The sequence below is a fragment of the Lytechinus variegatus genome, chromosome 16, assembly GCF_018143015.1.
Source record: "Lytechinus variegatus isolate NC3 chromosome 16, Lvar_3.0, whole genome shotgun sequence".
Classification (NCBI taxonomy): Eukaryota; Metazoa; Echinodermata; class Echinoidea; order Temnopleuroida; family Toxopneustidae; genus Lytechinus; species Lytechinus variegatus.
The window spans coordinates 4,165,206-4,190,611 of NC_054755.1; the positions used below are offsets into that span (position 1 = coordinate 4,165,206).

Consider the following 25,406-nt stretch of genomic DNA (forward strand, 5'->3'; position numbering starts at 1 on the left):
CTTTCTTTGTTGTCCCTTGGAGATTATTTTGACAATGATAGTGATAACAATTTTTCTACTTCTAGTAAACTATATATAGGGTAATATAGGAGCGCCTTGATCACCTAGCAAGGTGGATACATGCGCTATACAAATCCTATATTATGGTATTCATTATACTTCAAGTGGTTCTTATTCTACTCGTGCTTATTCTTATTTTACAACTAGTACTTTTGCTACTTGATAACAACTAATTACTAAATGTTCATGGAATTGCAAATGAGATGAATATAGCTGGTTAACTTTGACCATATGTTCCAAATCTCTTCTAAAGAGTGCATAAACTACGTAGGTTAAAGCTCTTGTCTCTCCATTACAAAATGATATCAGAACTGTCTAGAAATGTTTTTTATAATATGATTGCCCATCAATGTTGAATGTGTTAGATAAGAGGACACAAACTTTTATAGTTTCACACATTTTTTAAATACATAAAACCCAAAACTTAACAAAGCTTTCATATAAAGCATATTACTTTTGTAGTAAATGGTCATAAATCATGGATTAGATGATATAGAATATTATAATGTGCAAAAATTGTCTGGTATAACTTGAGATTTTGAGGTTTTGTCAGGAAGTTATTTCCATTAATTTCATTCTGGCACACAAAATGTTGATAAAGTAAGCTTCTAAGTTTGACGAATCATTCATTGCATCAATGAACTATCCAAAGTCAAATTCTCATGATTTGGTAATTTTCAATTAATTGAAAAAATATCAGAGAAGTGCTTAGCCTCAGAAATTTTCTGTATTTGAAAAGCGATATGCCACATTGAACTTAAAAGCACAGACAGGGAATGTTACAGCTTTCAACTCAAATATGTTTGCAGAAAATACATAGGGTCCATTCCTTCAAACTATATAACACTTCCCTTGTACAGGGGTGTGTGTGCCATAGTTTGGATTAGCAGAATTAGATCAATTAGAGTCCATCTGTGTTTTAATTAGACTACATACCGAGAGCTACAAAATCAGCCAAGTTCAACAGTATAAGCTTGCCTCAATTCAGGAACGGGTATTGCAAATATTTTCAGTCCCAGATTGTTTGTAAAGAAATGTAACTTTTTAAGTCATCCAGAATGTTTGCAAAATGATGGATGGATTCCATAATGGAAATTACAATTTAAACATTGATTTTGATTGGCTCAGTTATCATGTTATTTCACATAATGACAAAGTTACAGCAATGAAACTTTTTATGAAACAGGCCCTGTGTGTTTCTCTTTTCTTCTTTTACGTTGAACTTTGTTCTTGTTTTCTTCTCTTTTTCTTCTCTTTTTTATGGTAGTTATTATTTCTCTTTCTTTCCTGTCTTTCCACATTCTCCCTTATGTCTGGCATTTTTTTTCTCTTTCTGACTCATCTTTTTTTTTGCTTTTCACTCTTGGGTAGACAATCTGGGGAGTATATCATGAAAGGACTTGTCAGATGTTTTATCGGACAAGTGCTGATTTATCTGGCAGTTACTACACTGTATGGTAACGGTACCTCTCAGCCAATCATAATCGAGGAAAGTTGTCAGACCTGACAATTTGCCGGACTAAAATGTTGATGAAATGCTCCCCAGAAGTTGAATAATTTTGAAGCATTTAGTTTGTTGAAAACTGGAGTCCTCTAGATTCATCCATGGCCGTACACAGAATATTTTTCGGGGGGGGGGGCAGCAAGACACATGAACAATTTTGTTTAAATTTCAAAAGCGAGGGAGCGAATTGACAGAGGTTGTCTTGGGCACTTTTACTTTTTCTAAATAGGAATTGAAGGTTTTTGTGCACACTTACGGTGAATTTTGTGGAAATTTTTTTCAGTAAATGAATGTAAGTTCTTGAAATTTGTGTCCCAATGCTGCTTATACCCATTGATTCCTCGGACCAATATTTGCTATTACTTCTCGTCTCTTTCCTAAGTTTCTTTATTTTATTTACCATTTACAATGTTCCTCTCCCTCTTAGTATTGTAAAGATTTAGAGAGTGTTTCCTCATTCACATAGGCAGATAGTGATCAAGTCTTTGATTAGTCCCATGCCTAATAAACCCTGTCATTACGAACTTGTCATAATCCATGACGAGAGATGTGACTAATACAATGCTTCCGAGCCAGCTACTGTTCTCCTTCTTTCTGCTCTTGTCACCCGTAGGGTTGTTCTTGTTTAAAAAGTAATTCTTATTTTGTCTGTTATCTTTTGGATCATACTAAGACTAGATGAGTTTCATCCTAACCTTATTGATTTTTTACTAAAGCGAATACTTGGAAAGTCTAGATTAACAAAATTTTTCAGTTTGTTTTGCAGTGATATGAACAGTTGAAGACAATATGAGAAGTGTTTCATGAATGGTCTTGTTAGACATTTTTATCAGACAAGTCACATTTTTTCCGACAGTTGCCTGATCAATATTGCTTCTCAGTCAATCAAGCTCAGGAAAAGTTGTCAGATCTGACAACTGGTTGGACAAAACTGTTGATGAAACAATCTGTACTCAAACATGAAAGCAAGAAATTAAGAGTTTTATTTTTTCCCCATATCTATCTGTGTGTCTCTCTCCCTCTCTCTGCCTCTCTGTCTTTTGCTTTCTCTTATTTTCTCCCTATTTCTTTCTCTCCCTCTTTTTTAAACTTTTTTTAAAGGATCCAAGAGATTGGATATTTGACTATGGAAGCAATATCATGCTTGAAATCAATTCTAAAAAGTATTTGACAAATTACGTATCAAGCACAAAAATATGTAAATTATGACCTTGGTAGTTTTACATTAGAATCTTCTTTCTTTGATAATAATTTTCTTTCCGTCATACAGAATATACAATTTTTTCTTTCATAGTAATGAGTCTAATTAAGCCATGATTTGATTGTAACAAGCTATTCTCTATTTTACCCTCTTCGTTCCCCATACATTGCAGTGAATTCAGCCAGTCTAGGCCCAGTTTAGAATCCGCAAAGCGCTTCAGCTGTTTCATAAACCACTGGCCCCAGTATATTAGCCTTCCCCATCCCTTTAGATGATATATAATTTGATATGAAACAGAATATCAGTATTCACATATGGTAGATATTATACTACATTTACCAATTTTTTTTTTCATAATGATAATTTTCTGTTTATTAATTAGTTCCTCATGGAGAATAGTATTTAAAAATAATTAGTTTCCTGGAGTGCAGGATTTAGAACAAAATTATATACATGTAGGATAAAGTGTGTTAACAAAGTATGATTTCCTGACCATGGATACGCAGTCTGATAGACATCAGATAAAGACATAAGGTCCATTGGCCTTCTGAAACCCCAGGGGAGGGGGGGGGGGGGGTACTCGCGTGTATATCGCATACTGGGATGTGCCGCTCGAGTGGGTCGTTTTTTGCGAAATAATCCTTGGATGCGTGTCTTGCTGTTGCAAGAAATCCTTAGACATGGGTCTTATATTTCAACTGAGTAATTCTTAGACATGGGTCCGTTTCTAAAAAAAATAATAAGAAGAATTCCAAGGAAAAGCCCTTAGAAATACATCACAGACTTCATAATGTATTTTTTTCTCATTTTAATGTGATGGTCTCATTGCTAAAAAAAAGCAGAATCTGGAAAATGGGTCTATATTTTAAAGAAAATCCTCAGACATGGGTACCTGTTCACAGTCAAATGACCCTTAGAACTGGGTAAGGGTTTCAAGCCCTCAGCCTCACACCCCCATCCAATCATTATCCAAATACTCCCCCCCCCCTCCCCGGTCTTAAATAAGCAGAGATATTCTGTCATATTTTAGCAATCAATGTAAAACTATTGATTGTAATGACATTATAACATCTATATAAAACTTTGTGGTGTTATCACTTGCCAAACATACAGATACTAATCTTGTATCTATCTTTCCTGTATTTGTTCATGACTATAAACAAAACTTATGCTTAAACTTAAGCATAAACTTAAGGAATTGCAATAGAATTTGTTGTGTAAAATACATATCCTTTGGCCTATCTAATCATGTCTATAATGTTCCATTTTGTATAGAGTGCACCTGTATTGCACACATTTCACATCATGTTTTGAAAGGTCGCTCAATACGAGACAGAACATACAGGAACCACTGCCTCGATGGGCAAGGCCTTATCTCATTCTCATGCTGGGAAGGTTTAGAGACTCCCCAAAAGTGTTGTGATGTCATAGAAAGTATCATTTTCATAGTTGGCAGGATCAAGGAGTCAGAAATGCAATCTTCACATTCAATATCCTGAATGCTTACATGAACCAGTAGACCCTCATGGAGATGGTTAGATGGATGGAAAGATATCCTCCAACATTTAGGTACATGCAGAAAGTTTCAGGGAATGACTGAAAAAAATAGAACATGTTGGTCTGTATTCTGAACCCTGATTTGATTTAAACTCTGGGGCCCGTAACACAAAGCCTAGCAATGATCGTAGACACATTCGTCTACGATTGATTACATTGACTACCCTGAACAAACGATAATGAAAATCAATCATACAATTAATTGCTAAGCTTTGCGTTATACCACCCTGGTCTACTGTTGTGGTAGAAGTATGGATAGTCAACTGTGACAAAAATCTCTCTCAAGCATGAGATGAAGCTCTTTGTCCAGTCTCAGTGGAATTTTCAAGCATTTAGCAAAAATAATTGTGTCAAAAAAATGCTTGTCTTTTGTTTTATTTTTACTCAAAATTAATATGGAGGAGTAAACCCTACATGTAGCTGTGTGTATCTTGAATCTTAGCTGGCAGGCATCCACCCACACATAAGGCCATAAACGCTATTTATTGCACATTTGCACATATACTGTGCACATTAATGTAACTATTGATATCTCTTTAATAGTTTTGATTAAGCCAGTATTGTCGATTCATAAAGTCAGTCCTGTATCTATCTATAATGGGAAAGGTGTAAGTTTTACACAAAAATTAAAATGGAACAGAATTGTGTCAGCAAACATTTTAATCTTGGACAATTGTAATCTTTCCTTAATTTTAACATTAAAAATTACCCATTGCCTGATCTATAATCCAGCTTGCCTCCAAATTATACAACACAATATCAAATCAATTATGTCCCCCATTTTATCCTTCAAGTCTGGAACCATTCCAAGTGATCTTCAAAAACCTCATAAAAATTGGCTTGATAATGAATCGACTTAAAGCAAAATTTTTAATTCAAGAACTCTGAACAACAAGCAATTAGCCTTACTAGTATTCTCTTAATTTGGATAATTCAATTATCTACAAAGAGCATGTACCATGTACTATTTTGTTGGCTCAGATAACCAATTAAGTGTTTTCTTGTCATTAATAGCCAAACCAGAGAAGACTGATTGCTAATATTAAATGTTTTAGGCCTTGATATTGGGAATGTATCAAATCACACAAGTGTGATGATGTCCTATTGTCCTTGTATTGTTTTTTTTTTGTTCTATTCTGGTTACAATCTTGTTTGGGTATGATTATTTTCCTCAAAAAGGTGAATGTTGAGTGAGAGGAATAACCCACCGGTGTATAGATGTTGGCTGGGGGGGGGAGCTTGACCCCCCCCCCCCCCCCCGGTTCCACGGCCATGAAAAAAGGATGTGAGTCAATTAAATGAAAGAGGAAACAGTGAAATATTATAGTATTTTATGTATATGATGTAAAAACGTATCACGAAGTTCGAATTTTTCATTTGAAAATTGCAATTTTTTTGCTGACTATGAGACTGGATTAATCCTTTAACACTGTTATATTCCCTCAGGTAAAGAAATAACAAATAAAAGACTGTTTTGACCCATATTTCCCCCCTGATGAACAAGCTCCACCTGTAGCATCCCTGACAATTGTGAAGTTTCTTTGATACAGAAGTTAAATTTTTCTCGGCAAATTCATGATTCTCCCATTTACCCTCAACTTACCCACATCTGTCTTACTCTGAAGGTTTTGGCAAAATATGAAACAAATTTTGAAATGCCATTGTTCCAATTTTAGAAGTGTGCCGTGTTGAAGATGCATCATCCTGTTTCATTAATTAAACTTGTATTCAATTATAATTTTACACTTTTGATGGCAAATTTGCTGCCAGTGAATCAAACACCATTATATCAATAGCCTTTAACTCTGATCATATCCTTTTTTTTAATCTAAAAAGATTTTCGAAAAAGAACCAATAGAGAGAAATTAAATTGGAAATTCATGAATATAGATAAAGATTTATGAAGTTTTTTTTCCACATTAATCAAATCAACATCGCTTGGACAATTCATGAAATTAATCCTACCACGCACCCATTCACCTAACCTGGGTTGGGTGCGGCACATTGTGACTGAATTTCTTGCTGAAGGGAAACCACGCCATGGCTGGGATTCGAACCCACTGTCCTCTGTTTTTCAAGACGAGAGTCATGACAAAAAGACCATGATGCCCCCCACTGGCTCTGCCATCTTTTTTTCATTCCATCCATGTTTTCAACAATGTGGATTGTGGTTCCCTGTTGTGTTAAATTTAGACAATGTCTGGGGTAAAATTAAGGAGTAACCAATTAAAGTCACGATCAGGACCCTGAGTCACCCTGACAAAGACACATACTCGGGAGAATTGATGGAAGTTTTGTCATCTCTAGACATCCGATAATATTTGACTTGGGCCCTGTTGCACAAAGAGTTACGATTGATCCGATCAATCGTAACTCTGGAAATCCATCAGTGTCATAATTTTTTCTATGAAAAATTTGCACAATGTCCTTTTTCTGCAAAGAGAATCACAGTGAATTTTTAAGAAAACAATGAATGCATCAATAATACATCACAGCTAGAAAATATTTTGAACAAATATGCATAATAGATGTTGACGTTGCTGGCCGTCCATAGTTGCAATTGATCTGATAAGTCTTAACTCTTTGTACAACAGGGCCATGGTCTCTCTGATGGGCCAAATTTCCATTGTCTCACATTTCATTCAGACCGTATGAAAAAGTTTTTGACTTACACGGACTGTATCAGTAATTTTGTCTATTTTGACCATGCATGTGATCATTATACTAGTCTTATAGCCTTGTCGTTATGCAGTATGTACGCACCCATGGGACCATTTTCTTCTCTCTTTTTTGGGTATAAAAAGCATTGCACGTACATGTAGCAGCCTTACAGCTGAATTGCGTATTATGATTGATACAATTGTACAAAATGACATGCAAAGATAATTGAAATAGAAATTAATAATAACTGCACTCTAATACCCCTTTCATAAACCCAATTATGCGGCTAATAGCAGCATAATTTGGTCGTAAAATTGGAGGAGGGCCAGAGTTATCCGCATTATTTTGATGCTGCTATTATCCGCATAATAGCAGCATCGGGACAAGATTTTGAGTTTATGAACGCATTTCCAAATAATGCAGATAATTGCCATGGTGCGGTCACAAGGTCACCCTTTTCCAACACAACCGCATCGGAGGGGGCGTGTCCAGTTGTCATGACGATTATCCGCCTTTTTCAGGACGGGCGCTCGTAAAAATAATGCGGCTTATTTTCGGAGTTTGTGAACGCAATTTTTATTGAATTATCCGCATTACTCTTAGGCGGCTAATTGGAGGATAGGTTTATGAAAAGGGTATAACTAGATAACCTATTTAATGAATACTGGCAATAGACTTTAAAAATATGAATTTGGAAAACAAAGATTTAATAATTTAATCAGATTGTCTTGTTTGATAAATAATATGACTCTGCTGTTCACACAATTGCTCTTAGATAAAAAACAATATTGGAAACAAATATCCTATAATATATATTCACACTAGAAAAGGTAATCCTATTCCATCAAATATCTTAAGAGGTAATACTGGTGGGTTTTTTCTTAAGCTGTTTGTAATTTACATGCGTCTGGTTACCCTTTCTTAAGAACTGAAGTAACACCAGTGAGAATCTGCTATGTAAATCATTTAGCACAAGAAATGGTAACCAGTCATTCGTAATGTTGCTTATGAAGAGATTTATAAAACAGCCACCTGGGGGGATTTTCACAAAGATATAAGTATGACTTAGAGTCACACTGAATGCCTAGTTGCATTCGTTTTAAAAGGCATGACCGCATTGGTCGGATCATGCCTAGAGGCGTTCGCTGCTCCGAATTGATCAATATGATTGCGCATTGCATATCATGTATGCGTCGGCATTAAAATGCGACCTAAGTCATACTTAAATCTTTGTGAAACACCCCCCCCCCTTCTTATAAATGGGAAGGGATGACTGGATCTTTATATCATTAATGTAATGCGCCAACAATTTACATTTTACAATTTCCAATTTTCAGTCTGAGTATCATCATTTCGATATAGACAGCTGCCACTTTGAATTTAGAAGTGTAAAAAAACAACACCCACCCTCAGGATGTGGTAACATTGAACTTCACTTGAAAGTGTGAAACACGCCTCAAAAACATGATACAGACATGTCAACTGTTACTTTTTGAAATAATATTTTTATATTATTTTACCTTGGTAAACAATGCAGGTTACACAGGGGGAAATTCTGTGTAAAAAAAAGAGAAATATCTATGAAATGTTGACTTTGAAATTTTTTTTTCAAATGAATATAAAACAAAAATACACATATATTCTCATGTGTCGTGATCAAATAGACATAATTAGTGGGGTGGAAGTGGGGATGGGGGGATATGCAGCCTATTGCAATTTCATGACCTATATTTTAATGAGATAGTTCTTATCACTTCTGCACATCTGTTTTCAATAATTTGTTTTTCACAAAACATTTGTTTTTAGTTGTGTACAATTTAAGGGGAATGCAAAGACATTTCATATACTACATGTATATATATTCATCAGGCTTATTATATTCTTTATTTAAATGTGAGGCATGAATTTGCATATTTTCCAAACTCGTTGTTAGATCTCTGAATGTCACCCTTTTTTTACACGCTCGTTAAAGTTGTTTATTATTCTTCATCTTTTATTAAGAACTGTCTTGAAATTGATATCCTTTTCCAATTTGATCCTACCCTCATTCCGTACAATGTAAAGCTGATGGCATAATTAAAGAAAAGAGGGCATGTATTGTAGATTACACCGTTAAGCATAATGTACTAAGATTTGATTTAAGTAGGAAGAGGTCTTCTAATGTGATTGATTTTCTATATATTTTGCTTAGAGGATTAAGTCATTAAAAATGGTAAGTTTTACTATTGCTTCCTTGAAAGGGAATAGATAGAAGTAGTTTAAAAACGTTATTCTCTAAATTCCTTGGATCATTGGGGACCAAAAAGATTAAGGAAATTTGTTTTATTTTTATTCTGATTTGGTTTGGTCCTTCATTGCAATCAAAAGAAAAGGATTTTTTTAATTCAAGGTTGATTTTTTGTCTTGTTCATGCATATATGTGTATTTCAACACAAGCAACATAGCCTTAGAATTTTGCTGTTTATCATGCCAAAGTTTTTAAAGGCTTCATCTTTAGAAAGAGTACAGGGGGCCATTTCATAAAGCTGTTCATAAGTTAATAATGACTGGTGAACCTTTCTTACATGCTTAACCATCGCCAATGAATGTACCATTTACCACCAGAAAGGATCACCAGTTGTTCTTAAAGTGGCTCTTTACTTACAAACAGTTTTATGAAACATTCACCTGGAAGTTTGTGAGGTGTGAATGGACAAAGAGGAAGTGAAGAGTGGATCTCTTCTATCCATGTTGACATCTTCAAGAGTGATCTTCTTGTACTTGAACCTCTCATAAAGCTTTCTATTGTAATGAGACTTCCTTTTTAGCACTTATAGCCTTTCAAAGACCAAGGTAAAGTTCTATCTTGTTTTTCTTTATATATTTATCTAAAAAAAATGAATATGAGTCAAGAGAGATTCTCCTTTAAACTTTGTGATTTTTTGTCTGTCTTACTTTCTTTCTTTTTTCTTTTCTCTCTCTCTCTCTTTCTCTCACACACATACAATCCCCCCATTCTCCCCTCCTCTCTCTCGCCCATACCCCCCCCCCCCCCCCCGATCTTGTTTTCCTCCCAGGAACATCACCAATTGTAAACCCATATTTTTTTTTCCTGCTATGTATGTATGACCAGTCCGCCGTTGTACAAGCTTTGTCTAAGGGTATCCGATAACTCAACGACAATAATCTCTTGCTTTAACTTATATCCGTTTCAGGATATGCCCACTGTGTCATATTTTGGCTCGGTGTTCCTCTGCTGAAGTCACTTGTACATTGATCTATCTCACTGTTCAACAGTCATAATGTGAGTCTTTCCATTTGCCACTTTTGGCTCAACTAGGCACAGGTTTCTTGTTGAATGGTACGTAGCTGTGAATATTCAAACTTTGGTTTTGATGATGTGAGGTTTTTCATTTGCCAGTTTTTGCTCAGCTGGACATGGTCAAGCTTCTTATTGAATGGTACAGTATGTTGCTTGAAGCTTCAAACTTGGGTTTTGTTTGAGATATTTTACCAACTACCAAGAATGCAAGAATGGAGGACTAAGCGATCAATCAGGAGTGAGTGTCATCAACATTTTTCGTCCGACAAGTTGTCAGATCTGACAAATTTCCTTGATCTTGATTAGCTGGGTGGTAAAGTTTCCTTGGTAATTGTTGGATGAAATAAGCTTTGTCGAAACATTTGACAAGTCCTTGCCTGTAATGCTCCCCAGAGGACTGTCGGCTTTAAGTCCTATCCAAGGGATGGGTAAAGAGTTTCCAAGCCATAGACACCTGTGCTTTGACTCAGCTTTGAACCTGTCCTTGTACTGTTAGGCCATCCACGATGAGGTCACTGCCTCACTCATTCTCTGCCTGCTTGTTCTGGATTAATCAATTAAGGATTACTAAGCCGGGAACTCTTCTGTAACTTGATCTTGCACGGATGGACTTACACCATGTAGGAATTGGAAATGATTGTGATTAACACATCAGATCTTCATCGCTCTAATTTAAAGTGTTGTCTGTTTTAGGTGTGAGTTTTGGATCTTGATTGGATTTTCAGAGAGAAGTGATATCCCCTGCTTGTTGACAGAGTCGAGTGGATCCGTCATCTGTCAGATTTGGAACGGTATGAAATATAAACCACGAGCAAAATATGAAAATGTGAAATACTTCCTCGTATGGGCCCATGATACCTACCTTACATTCTTTTATAAATGTACTACATTGGTGTGCACAGATTGTATTGGATAAATCAGCATTGATCTGAACATGAAATGATCTATCCAGCTAGTTTGCTATCCGCCTCCAAGTTGGAATTATTTAGGAATATAATCATCCGTTTGGATTAACGCTGAATATTTTGGACCACAGTGGAGTTAAATGTTGACTAGAATGGTGGCTACCTTTTCATATTTGAAAGGAATTTGTTACCTATGGACGGATGCTATGTGGTGCAGGATCGTTTGTAATATATTTAACTGTCATATTGGCAGATATATTTTACCAAGCTATGAACAACATTAGCAAAATGCAAATTACGATAACATTTGAACTTGAACAGTCAGCTTTTAACAACCATGAGATTTCAAAACAATAAGTGGAATGAAAACTGAATTGTGATCCTTTAGACTTGATTAGTCTCCTTGAAGTCAGAACATTGGTACTTGGATTCCAAGTTTTGGGAAGAGGTGTCTGGATTCTAGATTGTTTGATAAAAAATGGAGAGTGATTCATTTAGGCGGCGCTCATGGTTCACGGTCATACGAGAAGGAAGAGCCGGCACTCAGAGTAAAACATTCTGCAAGAGTAATGTAAGAAATTTGAAATGATAATAATGATGATGACGATTATGTTTAAGGTAGTATTAAGCTGACATTATTTGCTTGTATTACAGCAATTTACAATGAAGACCATAATTCTATATCATTATTGTATAGTAACTGTTCACATATCCAGTGACTATAATAACAAATATCTTCATTTCAATATTTCAGCAAAAAATCTTGCACATATTTTTAGTTTATTTATACATAAAACTAGTTTGATGGTCATTTAACTCTAATCTGATGGAGCTCAGGTTTAGATTATTACCACAACATGGCATATATTTTTAGCATTAAGCCATCAATCGTAATGTAAAAACAAGAATCATGAAAATTGTAAAGTAAACTATTGTAAAGTAAAGAATATCACATTTTTGTTTTTTTTAAGCAAAATATTGCATATTTCCTAAATGTATTTAAACCATTTATTGATAACCACTGATTTTTGAAGCAGCATAGCTCAGCATTAGTTTTTTTAAGGAAGTTTATTTTAAGAAAATTTAAGGCATACATATACTTGCAGGACAATATCATTCTCATCAATATACAAGAGGGGAGCCGTGAGGGTTTGTTTGACGATCTGTATAGGATCATATATCAGGATATTGCAGTAATATTATATCATTATACCGGGTGGCTCTAAACTTGAAAAGGTATGGGTTCATTGGGACTGTTCATGATTTTCAAAACTAAGTCAGGAAATTTTGGCATATTAAATCCAAGATTGATGGGAAAAAATTACTTTAAAAATTTGAGAAAGTCTCAGTAATTGTAAATTGACATATACCAAAATAAATACTACATGTAGTTTGCAGATTTCAAATTACTCTGTTTGATACTATATTTATTTTCTCTGACAGGATTTTACCAATTTGTTTTTTTTTTATCTTTACGTATACAATACCATTATGATTGTAGATTTAAGATAATGTTTTAAAACACTTGTTCTTAACTGGACAGCTGAATTGACAAATGCAATAAACAAATAAGCAAAAGTACAATAGAACAATCAAGAAAGGAAGTACAAAGTTGGATGATGTTTTAATGAAGGGGATGCATCTCTGAATAGACAACTATATGAAGCTAAATAGTGCCAAATTGTTATTGTTATTTTGCCATTTTCCTTCTCAGAAACTATTTTTTAAATTATGACATTTCATAACCTTTAAGAGATATGTGTCAAAGGACATGTAGATAGCATTGCAGGAAAACTATGTGAAACCAATATCAGATTTGATTAAGGGTTTAAGTCATATGAGATTGAATGAAAATCAAACATACCTTTTAATGAAATATTGGACACGCTTGACATTTAGATTATTTTCCTTTTGAGAAATACATTCATAGCCAAACTATAAAGAGATGACCCAGTTTCAAGTGTGAAAGGGCCAATCATTTAACTGTTGGTATCATGGGAACAAGAGGCCTCATTCATACCAACAGGAATAGACAGATATCCTGTTAATGAGGAGGGGTGTGGGTTTGATATTAATAGGGTCTCCCCTTCCCCATAACCGCTTCCCGTCAAAATCTTCAGGAAGGTAGGCTTGTGGCTTACAGTTTTAAGGAAGAATGTATTGTAGCAAGGTGTTTGTAGGGGGAGGGGTAGAGGGGGGGTAGGTAGTATCACCCTGGTCTTTAGGTGTTGAATACAACCTAATTACCATTCAAATATTCATGGACAGAGTACATATAACTGTTTATGAATGGTTAGAATGGAAACATCATGGTTAAGCGGTTCCGACTCTTGAATTTCGATCAGGGGGTCATAGATTCAAATCCTACGTTAGAGTTAATTTCTGTCAGCACTCGACCCAGGTTAGGTGTATAGGCATGCATTAGGATTATTTCTTGATTTCTTTTGCCTCTATACCGTGGCTCCGCTACATCACGGGTAATAATATGGTACCAACTATTAAGCGCATTAGAGTATATGTTTATAGTACATGCGCTATGGACCTATTATCATTATTGACATTTGGAGGATATGAAGTATTATGGATATTTTATGTATGTATGTTTGTTTTAGTTATTTAAATACGGGATAAAACAAAATTTGCTTTCAGCCGCAAAGCTGTTTTTCCAGCAAGTCGGTACAGAAAAGTTGAAAAATATGAAACAATAAATTATAAATCTTGAACCTTCGTTGGTGAAACAATCTACACCTATCTCATTTTCTTTAACCCACCCCCCCCCCCCCCCCTCCCCGATTTCCATTCCGGATCATTATTTCTTGAATTTGAGAAAGGTTAATATGTGATCAATAGTAATGGGGTCCCATGATCCTAGCATCCACTTTCCTCCCTAAATCCCAAGAAAGTTGAAAAAGTGACATGGAATCGGTTTATAAGGGAAATAGGTATTGAACACCCCCTTATTATATTCCCAATCAGAGTCTGCTTTTCCTCTGAAAATTCTGTACCTCTTCTGACTTCCAGTATTCTACAGATATTGAAGTGAATCCATTTATCACAAATTATGTATTAATGGAACGTGGAAAAAGGATGGGAATATAATGATTAAAGGACCATTTCATGCAAGTTGTCATCATCTGACAGTTACCATAGTAACAATCCTATCAACGAATCAAACCAAGAAAAGTTGTTCTTTAATAAATTTTGATGAAACACGCCTCTGTGGTGCTATCATTTTCCATGTTAGGCTATGTATTCCTTTTTTTGGCAAACAACAATTCGCAGTTTAAAACGCAAACGTGTGAGCCATTCTTGAGGTGAGTCAGTGTATATGTAAAGTCACACTCCAAGATCCTTTTCACCTGTTTCACGCTGGAATGATGACCTCTAGGGACTCTTTCAACAGGGGGGCAACTCGGAGAAGAAAAAAGAGAGAAATTTAATCCACCCCTTTTCCTTTCCTTATTCTATTTTTACCCAAGGTGCAACAAAATTGTGTGATGTTAAAACAAGCTATTAGCTGTAGTTATTGGGTGATTTTCACAAGAAGGTGCAAGCACTACTTGATTTTCAGCCTATCAAATGTTGATATCCAGGATTTGCGCTTATTATTTTGGGTTGCAATTCTTTCTGCACACTAGTTTCACTGTCGTAAATTATTTCACTTAGACTGTATAATTAATATTTAGAAATTGATGTATCAGGAGTTTTTCTTAAGGAGTAAGTGTAATGTCAGGTTTGTATCATATCATTCTTTTAGTATTTATGAAGGGAGCAGTAAATAGGATGTCTAATACTAAATGTCAACCCAATTATAGAGAACAGTGTTTCTTGTAGTTATGAATTATAATGGAAACACCCTCATTTTCCTCTCAAAAGATAATTCGTTAGATGAGCGGGCATTTCTTCTTCTTGACCCCCTCCCCCCCATTAATGACAAACCAATCAACATAAGACAGTTTTATAAGAACTTACGTGTATTTTCATTCCTTTTGAAATGTTTTTAATTTCTTAAGGTGTAATTAACTAAAAACAAACTGGCAATTCTTTTTAGCTTATGTGCACCCAAAATATGATTATGTGTAATGTAATTTAAACCAATCAATTATCACAGTTAAATAACTTACTAATAAGGATATAATTTGAAACGTAATTTTGAGGTGTATATTTGCTGTAGTTTTGAACTTGTACATTTCAGTTTCCATGCTCAGCCCCATGCACATTACCTTATCATACATTTTTTATATGCAAAAATTTAGGCTCTAATATAGTAAATAATATAAGGTGGAATGTGAGAATGAGAGATTTTGGTGACAGGTAAAATTACTATGAATACGGTTACAAATAACCTTCGAACCTGAAATAGATATTTGAAAATTTGGATTCTACTGTAGTAAGACCGGAGCTGTAAATGTCTGTCACTTGTGATGTAGACGGTCCAGGGTTGCCATAGCAACTGAACGACCCTGTGAATCTGGGTATCCATGCTATGATTTATTATACGTCTATATGATATTCAATCAGGAAGGATCAGTCATTTCAAACAGGAAATTTTGGTCAAGTAATATTTATACTTTATTGGTCACAGGGGACTATAACATTTCACCATCTAGCTGTCATTTTTTTTTATTATTCACCTTAATAAATACGGGATGTTACTAAACATCACCAATGTTTCACTAGGTGGTTTCAAACCGCCTCGATCACAAGAATCCCCGTTAAATTACGAGAACTTTTTCAGGCTAAAAAATACCCGTTAATTATTCCTGCATTCACACCGCCCCGAAACACATCCTTCGGGATAAGTTCCCGAAGTTACGAGCATGCGCAGTGTGGTCTGATAAGCAGGCAAGGCGGGAGATTCAAAATCACTAGCCCAGCAGCCACCCACGCCGCCGCGCCCAACGACACGCTGGGATAAAAGTTCCCGTAATTTGCTTTCACATCGCCAAAATACCTGCGACCTTGGAAAAATCCCCACGAAAGTTCTCGTAATTTCGCCAAGTACCTACTATTTAGCGGGTATTTTCTTTCGGGGAAATTACGCGTAGTTTGCTTTCACATTACCAAAATACCTGGTATTTTCTGATCGGGGTAAATTTCCCGATCAGAGAATAGCTGGAACTGGCGAACTTCGAGGCGGTCTGAAACCGCCTACTTTGTCAACTTCGGCTCCTGCCCCTTTGTTACACTATGTTTAATCCAATCCCACACAACCCCATCCCTCCCTTTCTCCCTGTTTGTCTCTTTGCAATATACCACATAGTTAAATCTTCTTTTTGATGTTCCTCCCCCTCCCCCTTCATTTGAAACACTGAACCCCCTTCTCCATATTCATTCCCCTTCCTCTAGCCCTCTTATGTACCCTCTTTTTCCTTGCTCTATCCTTCTCATTCCTTTCTTTTGTCTTGAGCCCTGATACCCCATCTCCTTGTTTCACCCCTCCTCTTTGCCCTCTCAACACCCGCCTTATCCCCATCTAACTTCTCAATCCTTTCCTTTGTCGAGAGCCCCTATCTGCACCCCTTCCTCTTCCTTGTTTTACCCCTCTTCTTTACCATCCCCACCCCATCTCACCCTTATCTGTTTCCTTTATCATGATACCCTGTCCAACCCCCTCTTCCTCCCCATTTGCTTCACCACTCTTGATACTTACCCCTCCCCATCCCACCCCTCATTCCTTTCCTCTGTCTATACCCCTTCTCTATCCCCCTCTTCCTCCCCCTTAGCTTCACCCCTCTCAACCCTTACCCCTCCCCATCCCACCCCTCATTTCTTTCCTATGTCTATACCCCTTCTCTATCCCCCTCTTCCTCTCCCTTGCTTCCATAGTGACCACAGTCTCTCCTCTTTTGGATGGTTTCCTGTCTCAGATGACACCTTGCTCCAGAGGACCCATCCATATCCCATCCCAATCTTACTCCCTTCTTTTAAAGGTGGAATCGATGCTAGGCGAGTTAGTGCTTACTGGCAGAGAAATGGAAAATGTCATAAGCATCAGACAGGGTGGCTCAGTGGTAGTGCACCTGATGGACAGGAGGTCATGGGTTCAATCCCTTGTCAAGTCATACCTAAGACTTCAAAATATGTGACCTTCTGCCTTCTTGGCAGGCACTTGATGTATTACTATTAGAGTGGAGAATGGTAATACTAATATTATGCATGGCCTGCTAGGAGAATAGTTCATAGGAGCTGGGATGTGAATCGCTGACTCTTTGATTGAGAAGCGAAAGTCAAAACCACCAGACCATGATGCTTACACCTTAATGTATACACCAACCTGTCTTGATCAGTGTCATCAGTTCAATATTGATAATTCAACAAAATTGTTTTCAATGTTTAATTTGCCTTCATGCTTTAACACAGAGCAAATCTTGAAATCTGAACAGTCTGTTTTCGTAGTTCTTCCCTTTGGAGTTTGATCCTGTGAGTAACAGGTCCTTCCTCTCTCGGGACCTTGCATGAGGTCACCGCTTTACGTAATGACTGACATTTCTCTTTGGGTATCGTCCAACTTTAGCCCCTAGTCCCCTTTCGGAAGGTGGATTTTTGCAGGAAGATCATTAATTTTTGTGTTTGTCTACGGGTATGAAAGGGGGTCACTTTGCTGACAAATGGAAAGAAGTGACACAGTTTTTTTTTTGCTTTGGAAATGATGAAACTGCCTTCTATTGGTTTAGTCATATTGGAAACTCAGAAATGTGAATTATTACCTCAAAATCTTCAGTGTTTTGTGTGTTTTTTTTTCGTTAGATTTCAGAACAAGATTTATTTGAAGAAAATTATTCCTTACAATGAAAAAGGAACATTTTTGCTCAAAATATTACTTCAAAATCTTCAGTGTTTTTTTTTTTAATACTCCTCGTTGGAGTTCAGAACAAGGTTTGTTTGAAGAAAATTCTGCCTTACAATGAAAAAAGAACATTTATGCTCTTCAATTTGTACAATTTCTTTAATGATAAAAACTGTTTTTGTATAGATTGAGTGAGTGTGGTCTAAATAGAGATGAGTAATCCTGTAGTATAATGTTAAATGTAGTTGATTATTAAACAACATATGTAAGATGAATGATCTTATTTTACACTTTCATAAAATTTCAACTAATCCCAATATGTGATTGATAATATATAGCATATATGAGACACTGGTTATCTAGTTGTCTATTCACTATATGTTACCCTAACTATAAGCTCCAGCTTCTAAAGGCACTTGGTGCATTCAAGGACTAAATCTTTCCAGGTACCCATTCACCTCACCTGGGTTGAGTCCAGCACATTATTGGTAGATTTCTTGCTGAAAGAAAACAGGCCATGGCTAGGATTTGAACCCATATCCCTCTGATCGAAAGACGAGTGTTGTAACCACCAGACCACGACGCCCCCACATCTAACTAAGATATGAAATCAGTAAAAGAATAAAGGATAATATAACTTGTCATTCTTAATTATATTTGTAGTATATGATATTCAGTTTTTAGAAACAAATTAGGCTACTGGTGGTCAATCTAAAAAATGACCATTGCAATTTAAAGTGTAAAGTGCAAGCTTTTTGTTAAGATAGCCATATTTAGACAATTGGGAGATTAAAAGTAGCCGTTTTTGCTTAACTAGGAAGGAGAAATTTGGAAGATTTTATAATTTTATATTTGGAAATATCCACACTGATGCCTGTAGCAGTGTGTGAGATTTAGTTTTGTTATAGTTTTGATTTCCTCCAGGAGGATATTAAGAAAGTTGCCAGTCACCTTGTTAAGGATTGCAATCTCTAGTTACAGGAGAGAGAACCTTCCTCTTCTTCCTTGAAGAACAACAGGTGTATGAAGGGGTGTAAAATGGTGTAAGGAGGGTAAAGTATTACCCCTTACTCTTTGAAGGTCCAGTCTATTTGCAATCTCAACTTACAGGAGAGAGAACCGTCCTCTCCTTCCTTGAAGAACAACAGGTGTATGAAGGGGTGTAAAAATGGTGGAAGGGGGTAAAGTATTACCCACTTACTCTTTAAAGGTAGTCTGCAATCTCACCTTACAGGAGAAAGAATCTTCCTCTTCTTCCTTGAAGAACAACAGGTGTATGAAGGGGGTGTAAAATGGTGGAACGAGGGTAAGGTATTACCCCTTTCTTTTTAAAGGTGTGGTGTATTTGCAGTCTCTAGTTACAGGAGAAGGAACCTTCCTTTGACATTCTTCTTCATAGGGTAAAACAAGTGTGTGAAGTGGTGTAAAATGGTGGAAGGGGTAAAGTATTACCCCCTTACTCTTTGAATGTCAAGTGTTATTGATACAAGGGAGAAAACTTTTCTTTTACTCCCTTCTCCTTGGAGTACAGTAGGTGTATGAAAAGGGTGTAAAATGTTAGCAGGGGTAAGCTATCACCCCTTACTATGTAACATGTAACATTAATTTTAATATCTATTCACAGGAAAGAAACCCCCTCCTCTTCCATTAAGAATAACAGGGTGTAATTAATTGGAAGGGGGTAAAAGTATTACCCCTTCCTTTAAACACTTTCAGAAGATGATTGCAATCACTGTCATAGAACTTTCAGAAATATTTTTTCCCTTCAAACTAAATTTAATTCCATTCTAATTTTAGCAAATAAAATAAGCTCTCTGCACATATTTACTTTGAAAAAATTTATTCATTTGATAGCAGTGAGTGATAAACTTTCCCTTCACAACGTTCACTTCGATTATAAACCAAGCCCTGTTACACAAAGGTTCGCAATAAATCGGTAAAATGGTAACATGTAATCAAGACCATTTATGCGAGTTTGTTTTGGTTAGCAGACTGAACAGAAGCAAATCAAAATTGTTCTTTGAAAGTTTGCAATTGATTTTTGAACTTTTGTGTTTATGGGACCAAGAGGGGGTCAGAGAGGACCACCATGGCACCCCATAACAAGCTATGACATTGCCTCAGGGTGGTTCCCTGACCCCCTTTCCGTTGGTCCTGCTTCGCCCCTTCCCATAACCCTGCTCCTTATTTCCCCCCTTCTCTTCCGAAGTTAGCTCTCATTGGCCCAAAAATTATTAAAATCCTTTCATTTGGCTTGTTTAACGTAATCTGTGTGGAGCCCAACACTATTTTGTGGTTTTTATTCCAATTCTTAAAAGTAGGGCAGAGTCAGTACGTTTAAACACTGTCTAATTGTTGAAATGAACGTTAAAAGCATGTATACATTTTCCTATTTTGACAACAGTTTGTCCGTATGGACAGAAAAAAAGTTGTTGAAATTTTACATTTTTATATCCATAAAATAGTCATTTATTTGTCATATTGCCATGAAATTGGTTTGATTTAGTTGGAAGCTATCAAGAAAATGAAGAATATTCACTTCTTTCTTGACTCTGAAAGATCATTTTCAGTTAAAGGGAAGTTCACCCTGACAAAAAGTTAATTGTAAAAATAGCAGAAAAAATAATAAAAAATATTGACGAAGGTTTGAGAAAAATTCATCAAATAATTAAAAAGTTATTAGAATTTCAATTATTTGATTTGTGACGTCATATGCGAGCAGCATTCCTACATAGCGAATGGTAAAAAATCAATGAAAAGTCATTTTCTCAGAAAATTGAAAATGGTTTTCACTGTACCTATTGTATATCAATAGACAAATCATTTCACACCCGATCATGAATAGAAAACATAAGTAAGTCATCAGGAACCATAAAAAAATTGAAATTCATGCATTTTAAATTACATAACACATGAAGCAGCTGCTCGTTTATGACGTCACAAATCCAAAACTTTGAACTCCAATAACTTTCTTATTCTTTAACGGATTTTCCTCAAACCTTCACCAATAATTTTTACTATTTTTTCTGCTATTTTTACAACAAAGTTTTCTTCAGGGTGAACTTCCCCTTTAATGCCACACTCGATTGACCAACATGAAAGTCTGTATGTTGGACTAAAATAATGGCATTTTCTTTCTACCTATCTCGTAATGATTACTACATGTACCATTGGAAATTAAGTTAAATTGGGCAGAAGTACAAGTTGTTTCTTCTTTTCTGGTTTTTGCTAGAATCAATTCTTCATTTTTTTAACTTGTAAGTAGCCATTAATGATCCAATCGTGTTTCCAATAAGGAGCAATTACTGAATGTAAGCAATCCAAAACCATGGAGTATGCCAATTAGCGTAAATGTTTAACAAGAATCAATGTGATTTCTTTGGGGAGCAACCTCGTATAATGAAGTATGGATTAAGGGTAATTCTTGGTAATTTGTCTTTTCCTTTTAAAAAGTTTCATGATAACAGTTGGATGGTTGCCCAGCCCAAGTCATTCCTTCCATATCTTTTCCTTTTTTTAAAGATAAATGCCAGTTGTTGTAGCGATTTCAAAGAGTTCATACAGAATCTAATGAAATGACCACCAAAGTGTCTGTTTGTATAAATAAAAAAAATATGTGCCAAAGGATTCTGGAAGAAATTGTGTAATTGCTGAGAAATTAGCAAATACATGTAAGCACGGGATTCGGGTCAAGCGTCGAGCCGACATTCAAAGCAATAATAATACACTGTCCCACGTGCGTTTATCTGTGTTGGTTACCTTCAGTGTGGACATTTTTCAGCCTAGATTTCAAGATTTCACAAAGTTCAGTTTATGTAACTGTACCAGATCTAGATCCTTGGTGATATAACGACAATTAACCCTAGTTTCACAGACTTTCTTGTGAAATCAGTGTTTACTGCAACTACTTTCATTTATCTTTAAACTGATTCATTTCGTATAAAAATTTAGATACCTACAATTTTACTAACATTATAGCCCTGGGAATCGGCCATACACAGTAATCAGTGCAATCAAACATAGAATTTAGCCCTGAGTCACTAAGCTTTATGTTTTGTTATAATTTAATAAAGAATTGTTATTTTATTCTACATTGAAAGTGAATTCATTAATCAGGATGAAAATCGTATATATTTTAATAGAGAAGGAAAATATTGATTAAACAAACAAGAAAATTCAATATGATAAGCAAAAAAAGAATTAACTGAAAGGAGAGAAAATATTGGAAAACATCATAACAGATTCCAAGAAGATAAACAAGAAAATTTCAACAGAAAAGGAAAGTATAATTTGGAAACAAGTTTTACATACCAAATACATTATATGTAGTTAAATGATCAAAGGTTAAATAGATGAATACAGCCAAAAATTTATCCGATATCAAGGAACAGGAAGAAGATATGAACATTATGAGGTAGAGAAATTGAATTTTTTTCCTTTTGGGATTTTGTGAAAAAGAATGTTGCCAAGTTCAAGAGCGACTTTGTAGAAATCATATCTAGATGCTAGTCTGAAGGCAAAGACTCTTATTGACAATATGATTATCTGTAGAAAAGTATAGCAATTGTTATAGCAAGTATGCACAAGCTGAAGATCCATTCATAATAGTGAATCAGGTCATCCAGAAAATATTTTTCAAGCAATTCATGATTTTTGATGAGAAGCCTGTCACAACCTACTATGAATTGCATATAAAGCAGTGCTGACAAAAATCATTTATTAAATCCTATTTATAAAAAAAATCATGGGCCTACATTTTGCCTAGGCCAGTTTATCTAAATTTCAGAAGTGTCAAAGGAAGGATACGGCCACTAGCAAATTGTTTGTGGTAAGAATGTTTGTTATAAAAGCAAAGTAGAAAAACTTGTTTTTCTATAGGGTTCATATTTTAAGACTACATGATGAAACTATTGCATTCTGGGTGATAAATTTTGAATGGTATAAGCTGTTCATGGGAGCATTACATGAAAGATAATACAGCGAGTGATTTTTCACCGACGTCTGTTAAAAGCTACGGAAATGCTTGTGTGGGCTGAGAGCAAAATTGTCGGTGAAAATTACTGACAAAATGGTTCAAGTTCGTGAATCAGTGTCACTTTTGCTTTGCGCTTCACCTTTAAGATTGAGTTTCAAGCTCTGCTGATCAGCTGACCGTCTTTAAGAAACAAGGAAATGAGATATGATTGGTTGAAACAGAGGAAGGGAAATTGAGTCCCCTTTCACTACACTCCATATGGATATGGTCAGACAAATTGGTAGTTTACATCTTCAGACCCCTTGTCTGTTTTGACATGTAGTGTTGTCAGATTTAGTCCATTTCTGCAACATCTTCTAATTTATGGTGAAAGTGAATACTTAAAAATATTGCACAAATGATATTTAATAATCAATGAGCTGCATAAAAAAGTTTATTTTCATACAGTTTCAATAACTTTATGAAAGTAAATGAAAGCATGAGAGAGAAAATACACCCCTAAAAACAATGTTTTTAATTCAAATCCAATTAAAAAGAAGTGAAATGGTCTTCAAATCTTATCACCAAGGAGTTCTGAAGAAATGAATGTTTGTGAAAGCTCATCACATCTACCTTAAAATCTGCAATGCAATAAAATTTAGGAGTGAAATGTCATAGCAATTAATAAAGTGGCTATTATTTGAAGCCAGCTTCACCCTTTTTTGTCTTATTCATTGGTCCTAAAATGTTCATGTTAATGTTCTTGCTTGTACTTCCTATTGTTTAATTCTGAAAGGACTGGCCTAAAGATTCTGAAAAAAAGAAGCCGAGATAAAGATATTATTCAGTCATGAAAAGTGTCTGTAGCAAGCAGACTAAGAATCTAACCCAGGTTATGAACTTGGGTGACAAATCAGAAAATGATCATATCATCTCGTTATTCTTACACGATTTTGACAATTCGCTGCAAGTCCAGGGGAATAATCAAAAAATAATTTGTCACCCTTGTTAAATCGTTAAAGAAATATGATTGAACTTGTTAGATGACATGGTCATTTATTGTAAAGAGACAGGTTTTATTTAGTGAAATTCCTTAAAGGCCTGCAGTTCAATGCTTGAGGGTATCTACAGCTCAAGTACTCCCTGTATTTTTTCAATCACATATGTCAGTCATCCTTTATCTTCTTTTGAAAAGATATATACTGATAGTTTACAGTTGCATTTAGCTGTATTTTTAGAATTTTCAGATTTTTTTCTTAGGAAAAGGTTTATTGATAAGTTGAGAGATTCCAATACAGATTTTTTTTTGTCTCATAAAAAGGTACATGTTTAAAGATATAACATACTTTCATTGTGAAGACAATTTATTATTATTTAGACGTGGAACATAGATTAAGTGCTCTATATCATTTGTGTAAACACGATGAATAGAAGAACATCCAAGTAATTTGGATTGACTTTGAGTTTCTATATTTTGTCTTTCTTTGTAATGTGGTAAGGGTGAATCTTGATTTTAGCTGGTTACTCTTTAGAAATCCCATCAAACCATTGAATATCATAAACTGTGAGAGTTTCAATGATGACCAATGATAAGAATGAGAAATGTCATTCCCAATATACCACATTGTCTTTCTGTTTCCTTTAATTATATATTTCTTATTAAATTGTGAAAACTCCATTCAATTAAATGTTTTCTCATCACTTTCTTATTACAAACAATTCTTGGTATCGTTGATTGAGAATGATTAGTGAGCAAACTTTAAAGAATTTCTTGGCACACACCAGCTCGTGGACTTACCAGACACTGCAGAGAATACCATTTGACACCTCTGCTTTTATTTTGGTTTAAGATTGAATATGAAGTATGAAACTACAACAAACAACAACTTTTCAAATGTTTAAACTATTTTTTATATTTCTTTGTATCATTTCTTCAGGCTATCGAGCGGTTTGCCAGCAACTGTCGGGAGCGGTCGACAACCGTTCGTGCCTTGACGGAAGAACTTCAACTGATGGAGATGCCCAACAACGCGGAGAATGCCACCATGCTGCTGATCGAGCAACGGAAGCGTCGTATGGAGGTCAAAGAGGACCTGGTGTCAGCGGTCAAGTACGGTCAGACGTTATTAAGCTGTCTCAGGAAGACGACGGGCGATGGGAAGGAGAAGAATCCTGATAAACTACTTACAACATGTGCAATAGAAAAGTAAATTCTCTATCATGATTACATGGTTATCATTCAGAATAGTTGCAAAGCTATTCTTACTCTTAAAAATAGCTCCAGAATTAGTAACACTAGAGTGTACAACAGTATAACAGAGCTGCCAATTAGTAGGAATTGATCCTATGTATTTGGATTTTTAGGGTGAAAATTACACTAAACAGGATTTTTCCCTTAAAAAAGAATCTTTGAAACTTGTAAGAATGATGGATGATTTTGGCATGTTTTTTCTCAAAATTTTAAGAAAAATAG

General features: G+C 35.5%; 1 protein-coding gene across 11 annotated transcripts in view; it reads left to right on the top strand.

Moving 5' to 3' along the window:
* The window catches only part of LOC121429483 (guanine nucleotide exchange factor DBS-like), a 114,868-nt gene that overhangs the window by 45,394 nt on the left and 44,068 nt on the right, over positions 1-25,406 (top strand). For 10 of the 11 annotated variants that reach the window (XR_005971939.1, XM_041626508.1, XM_041626516.1 and 7 more), the window contains one exon: positions 24,871-25,139. Coding sequence is in view for 10 of the 11 variants with exons in the window: in XM_041626508.1 (XP_041482442.1) it covers positions 24,871-25,139 (269 nt within the window). In the remaining variant the exon portion in view is untranslated. Of the gene's footprint in view, positions 1-11,552; positions 11,761-24,870; positions 25,140-25,406 lie in introns of those variants that run through there. The other variant, XM_041626518.1, reaches the window with a different exon arrangement.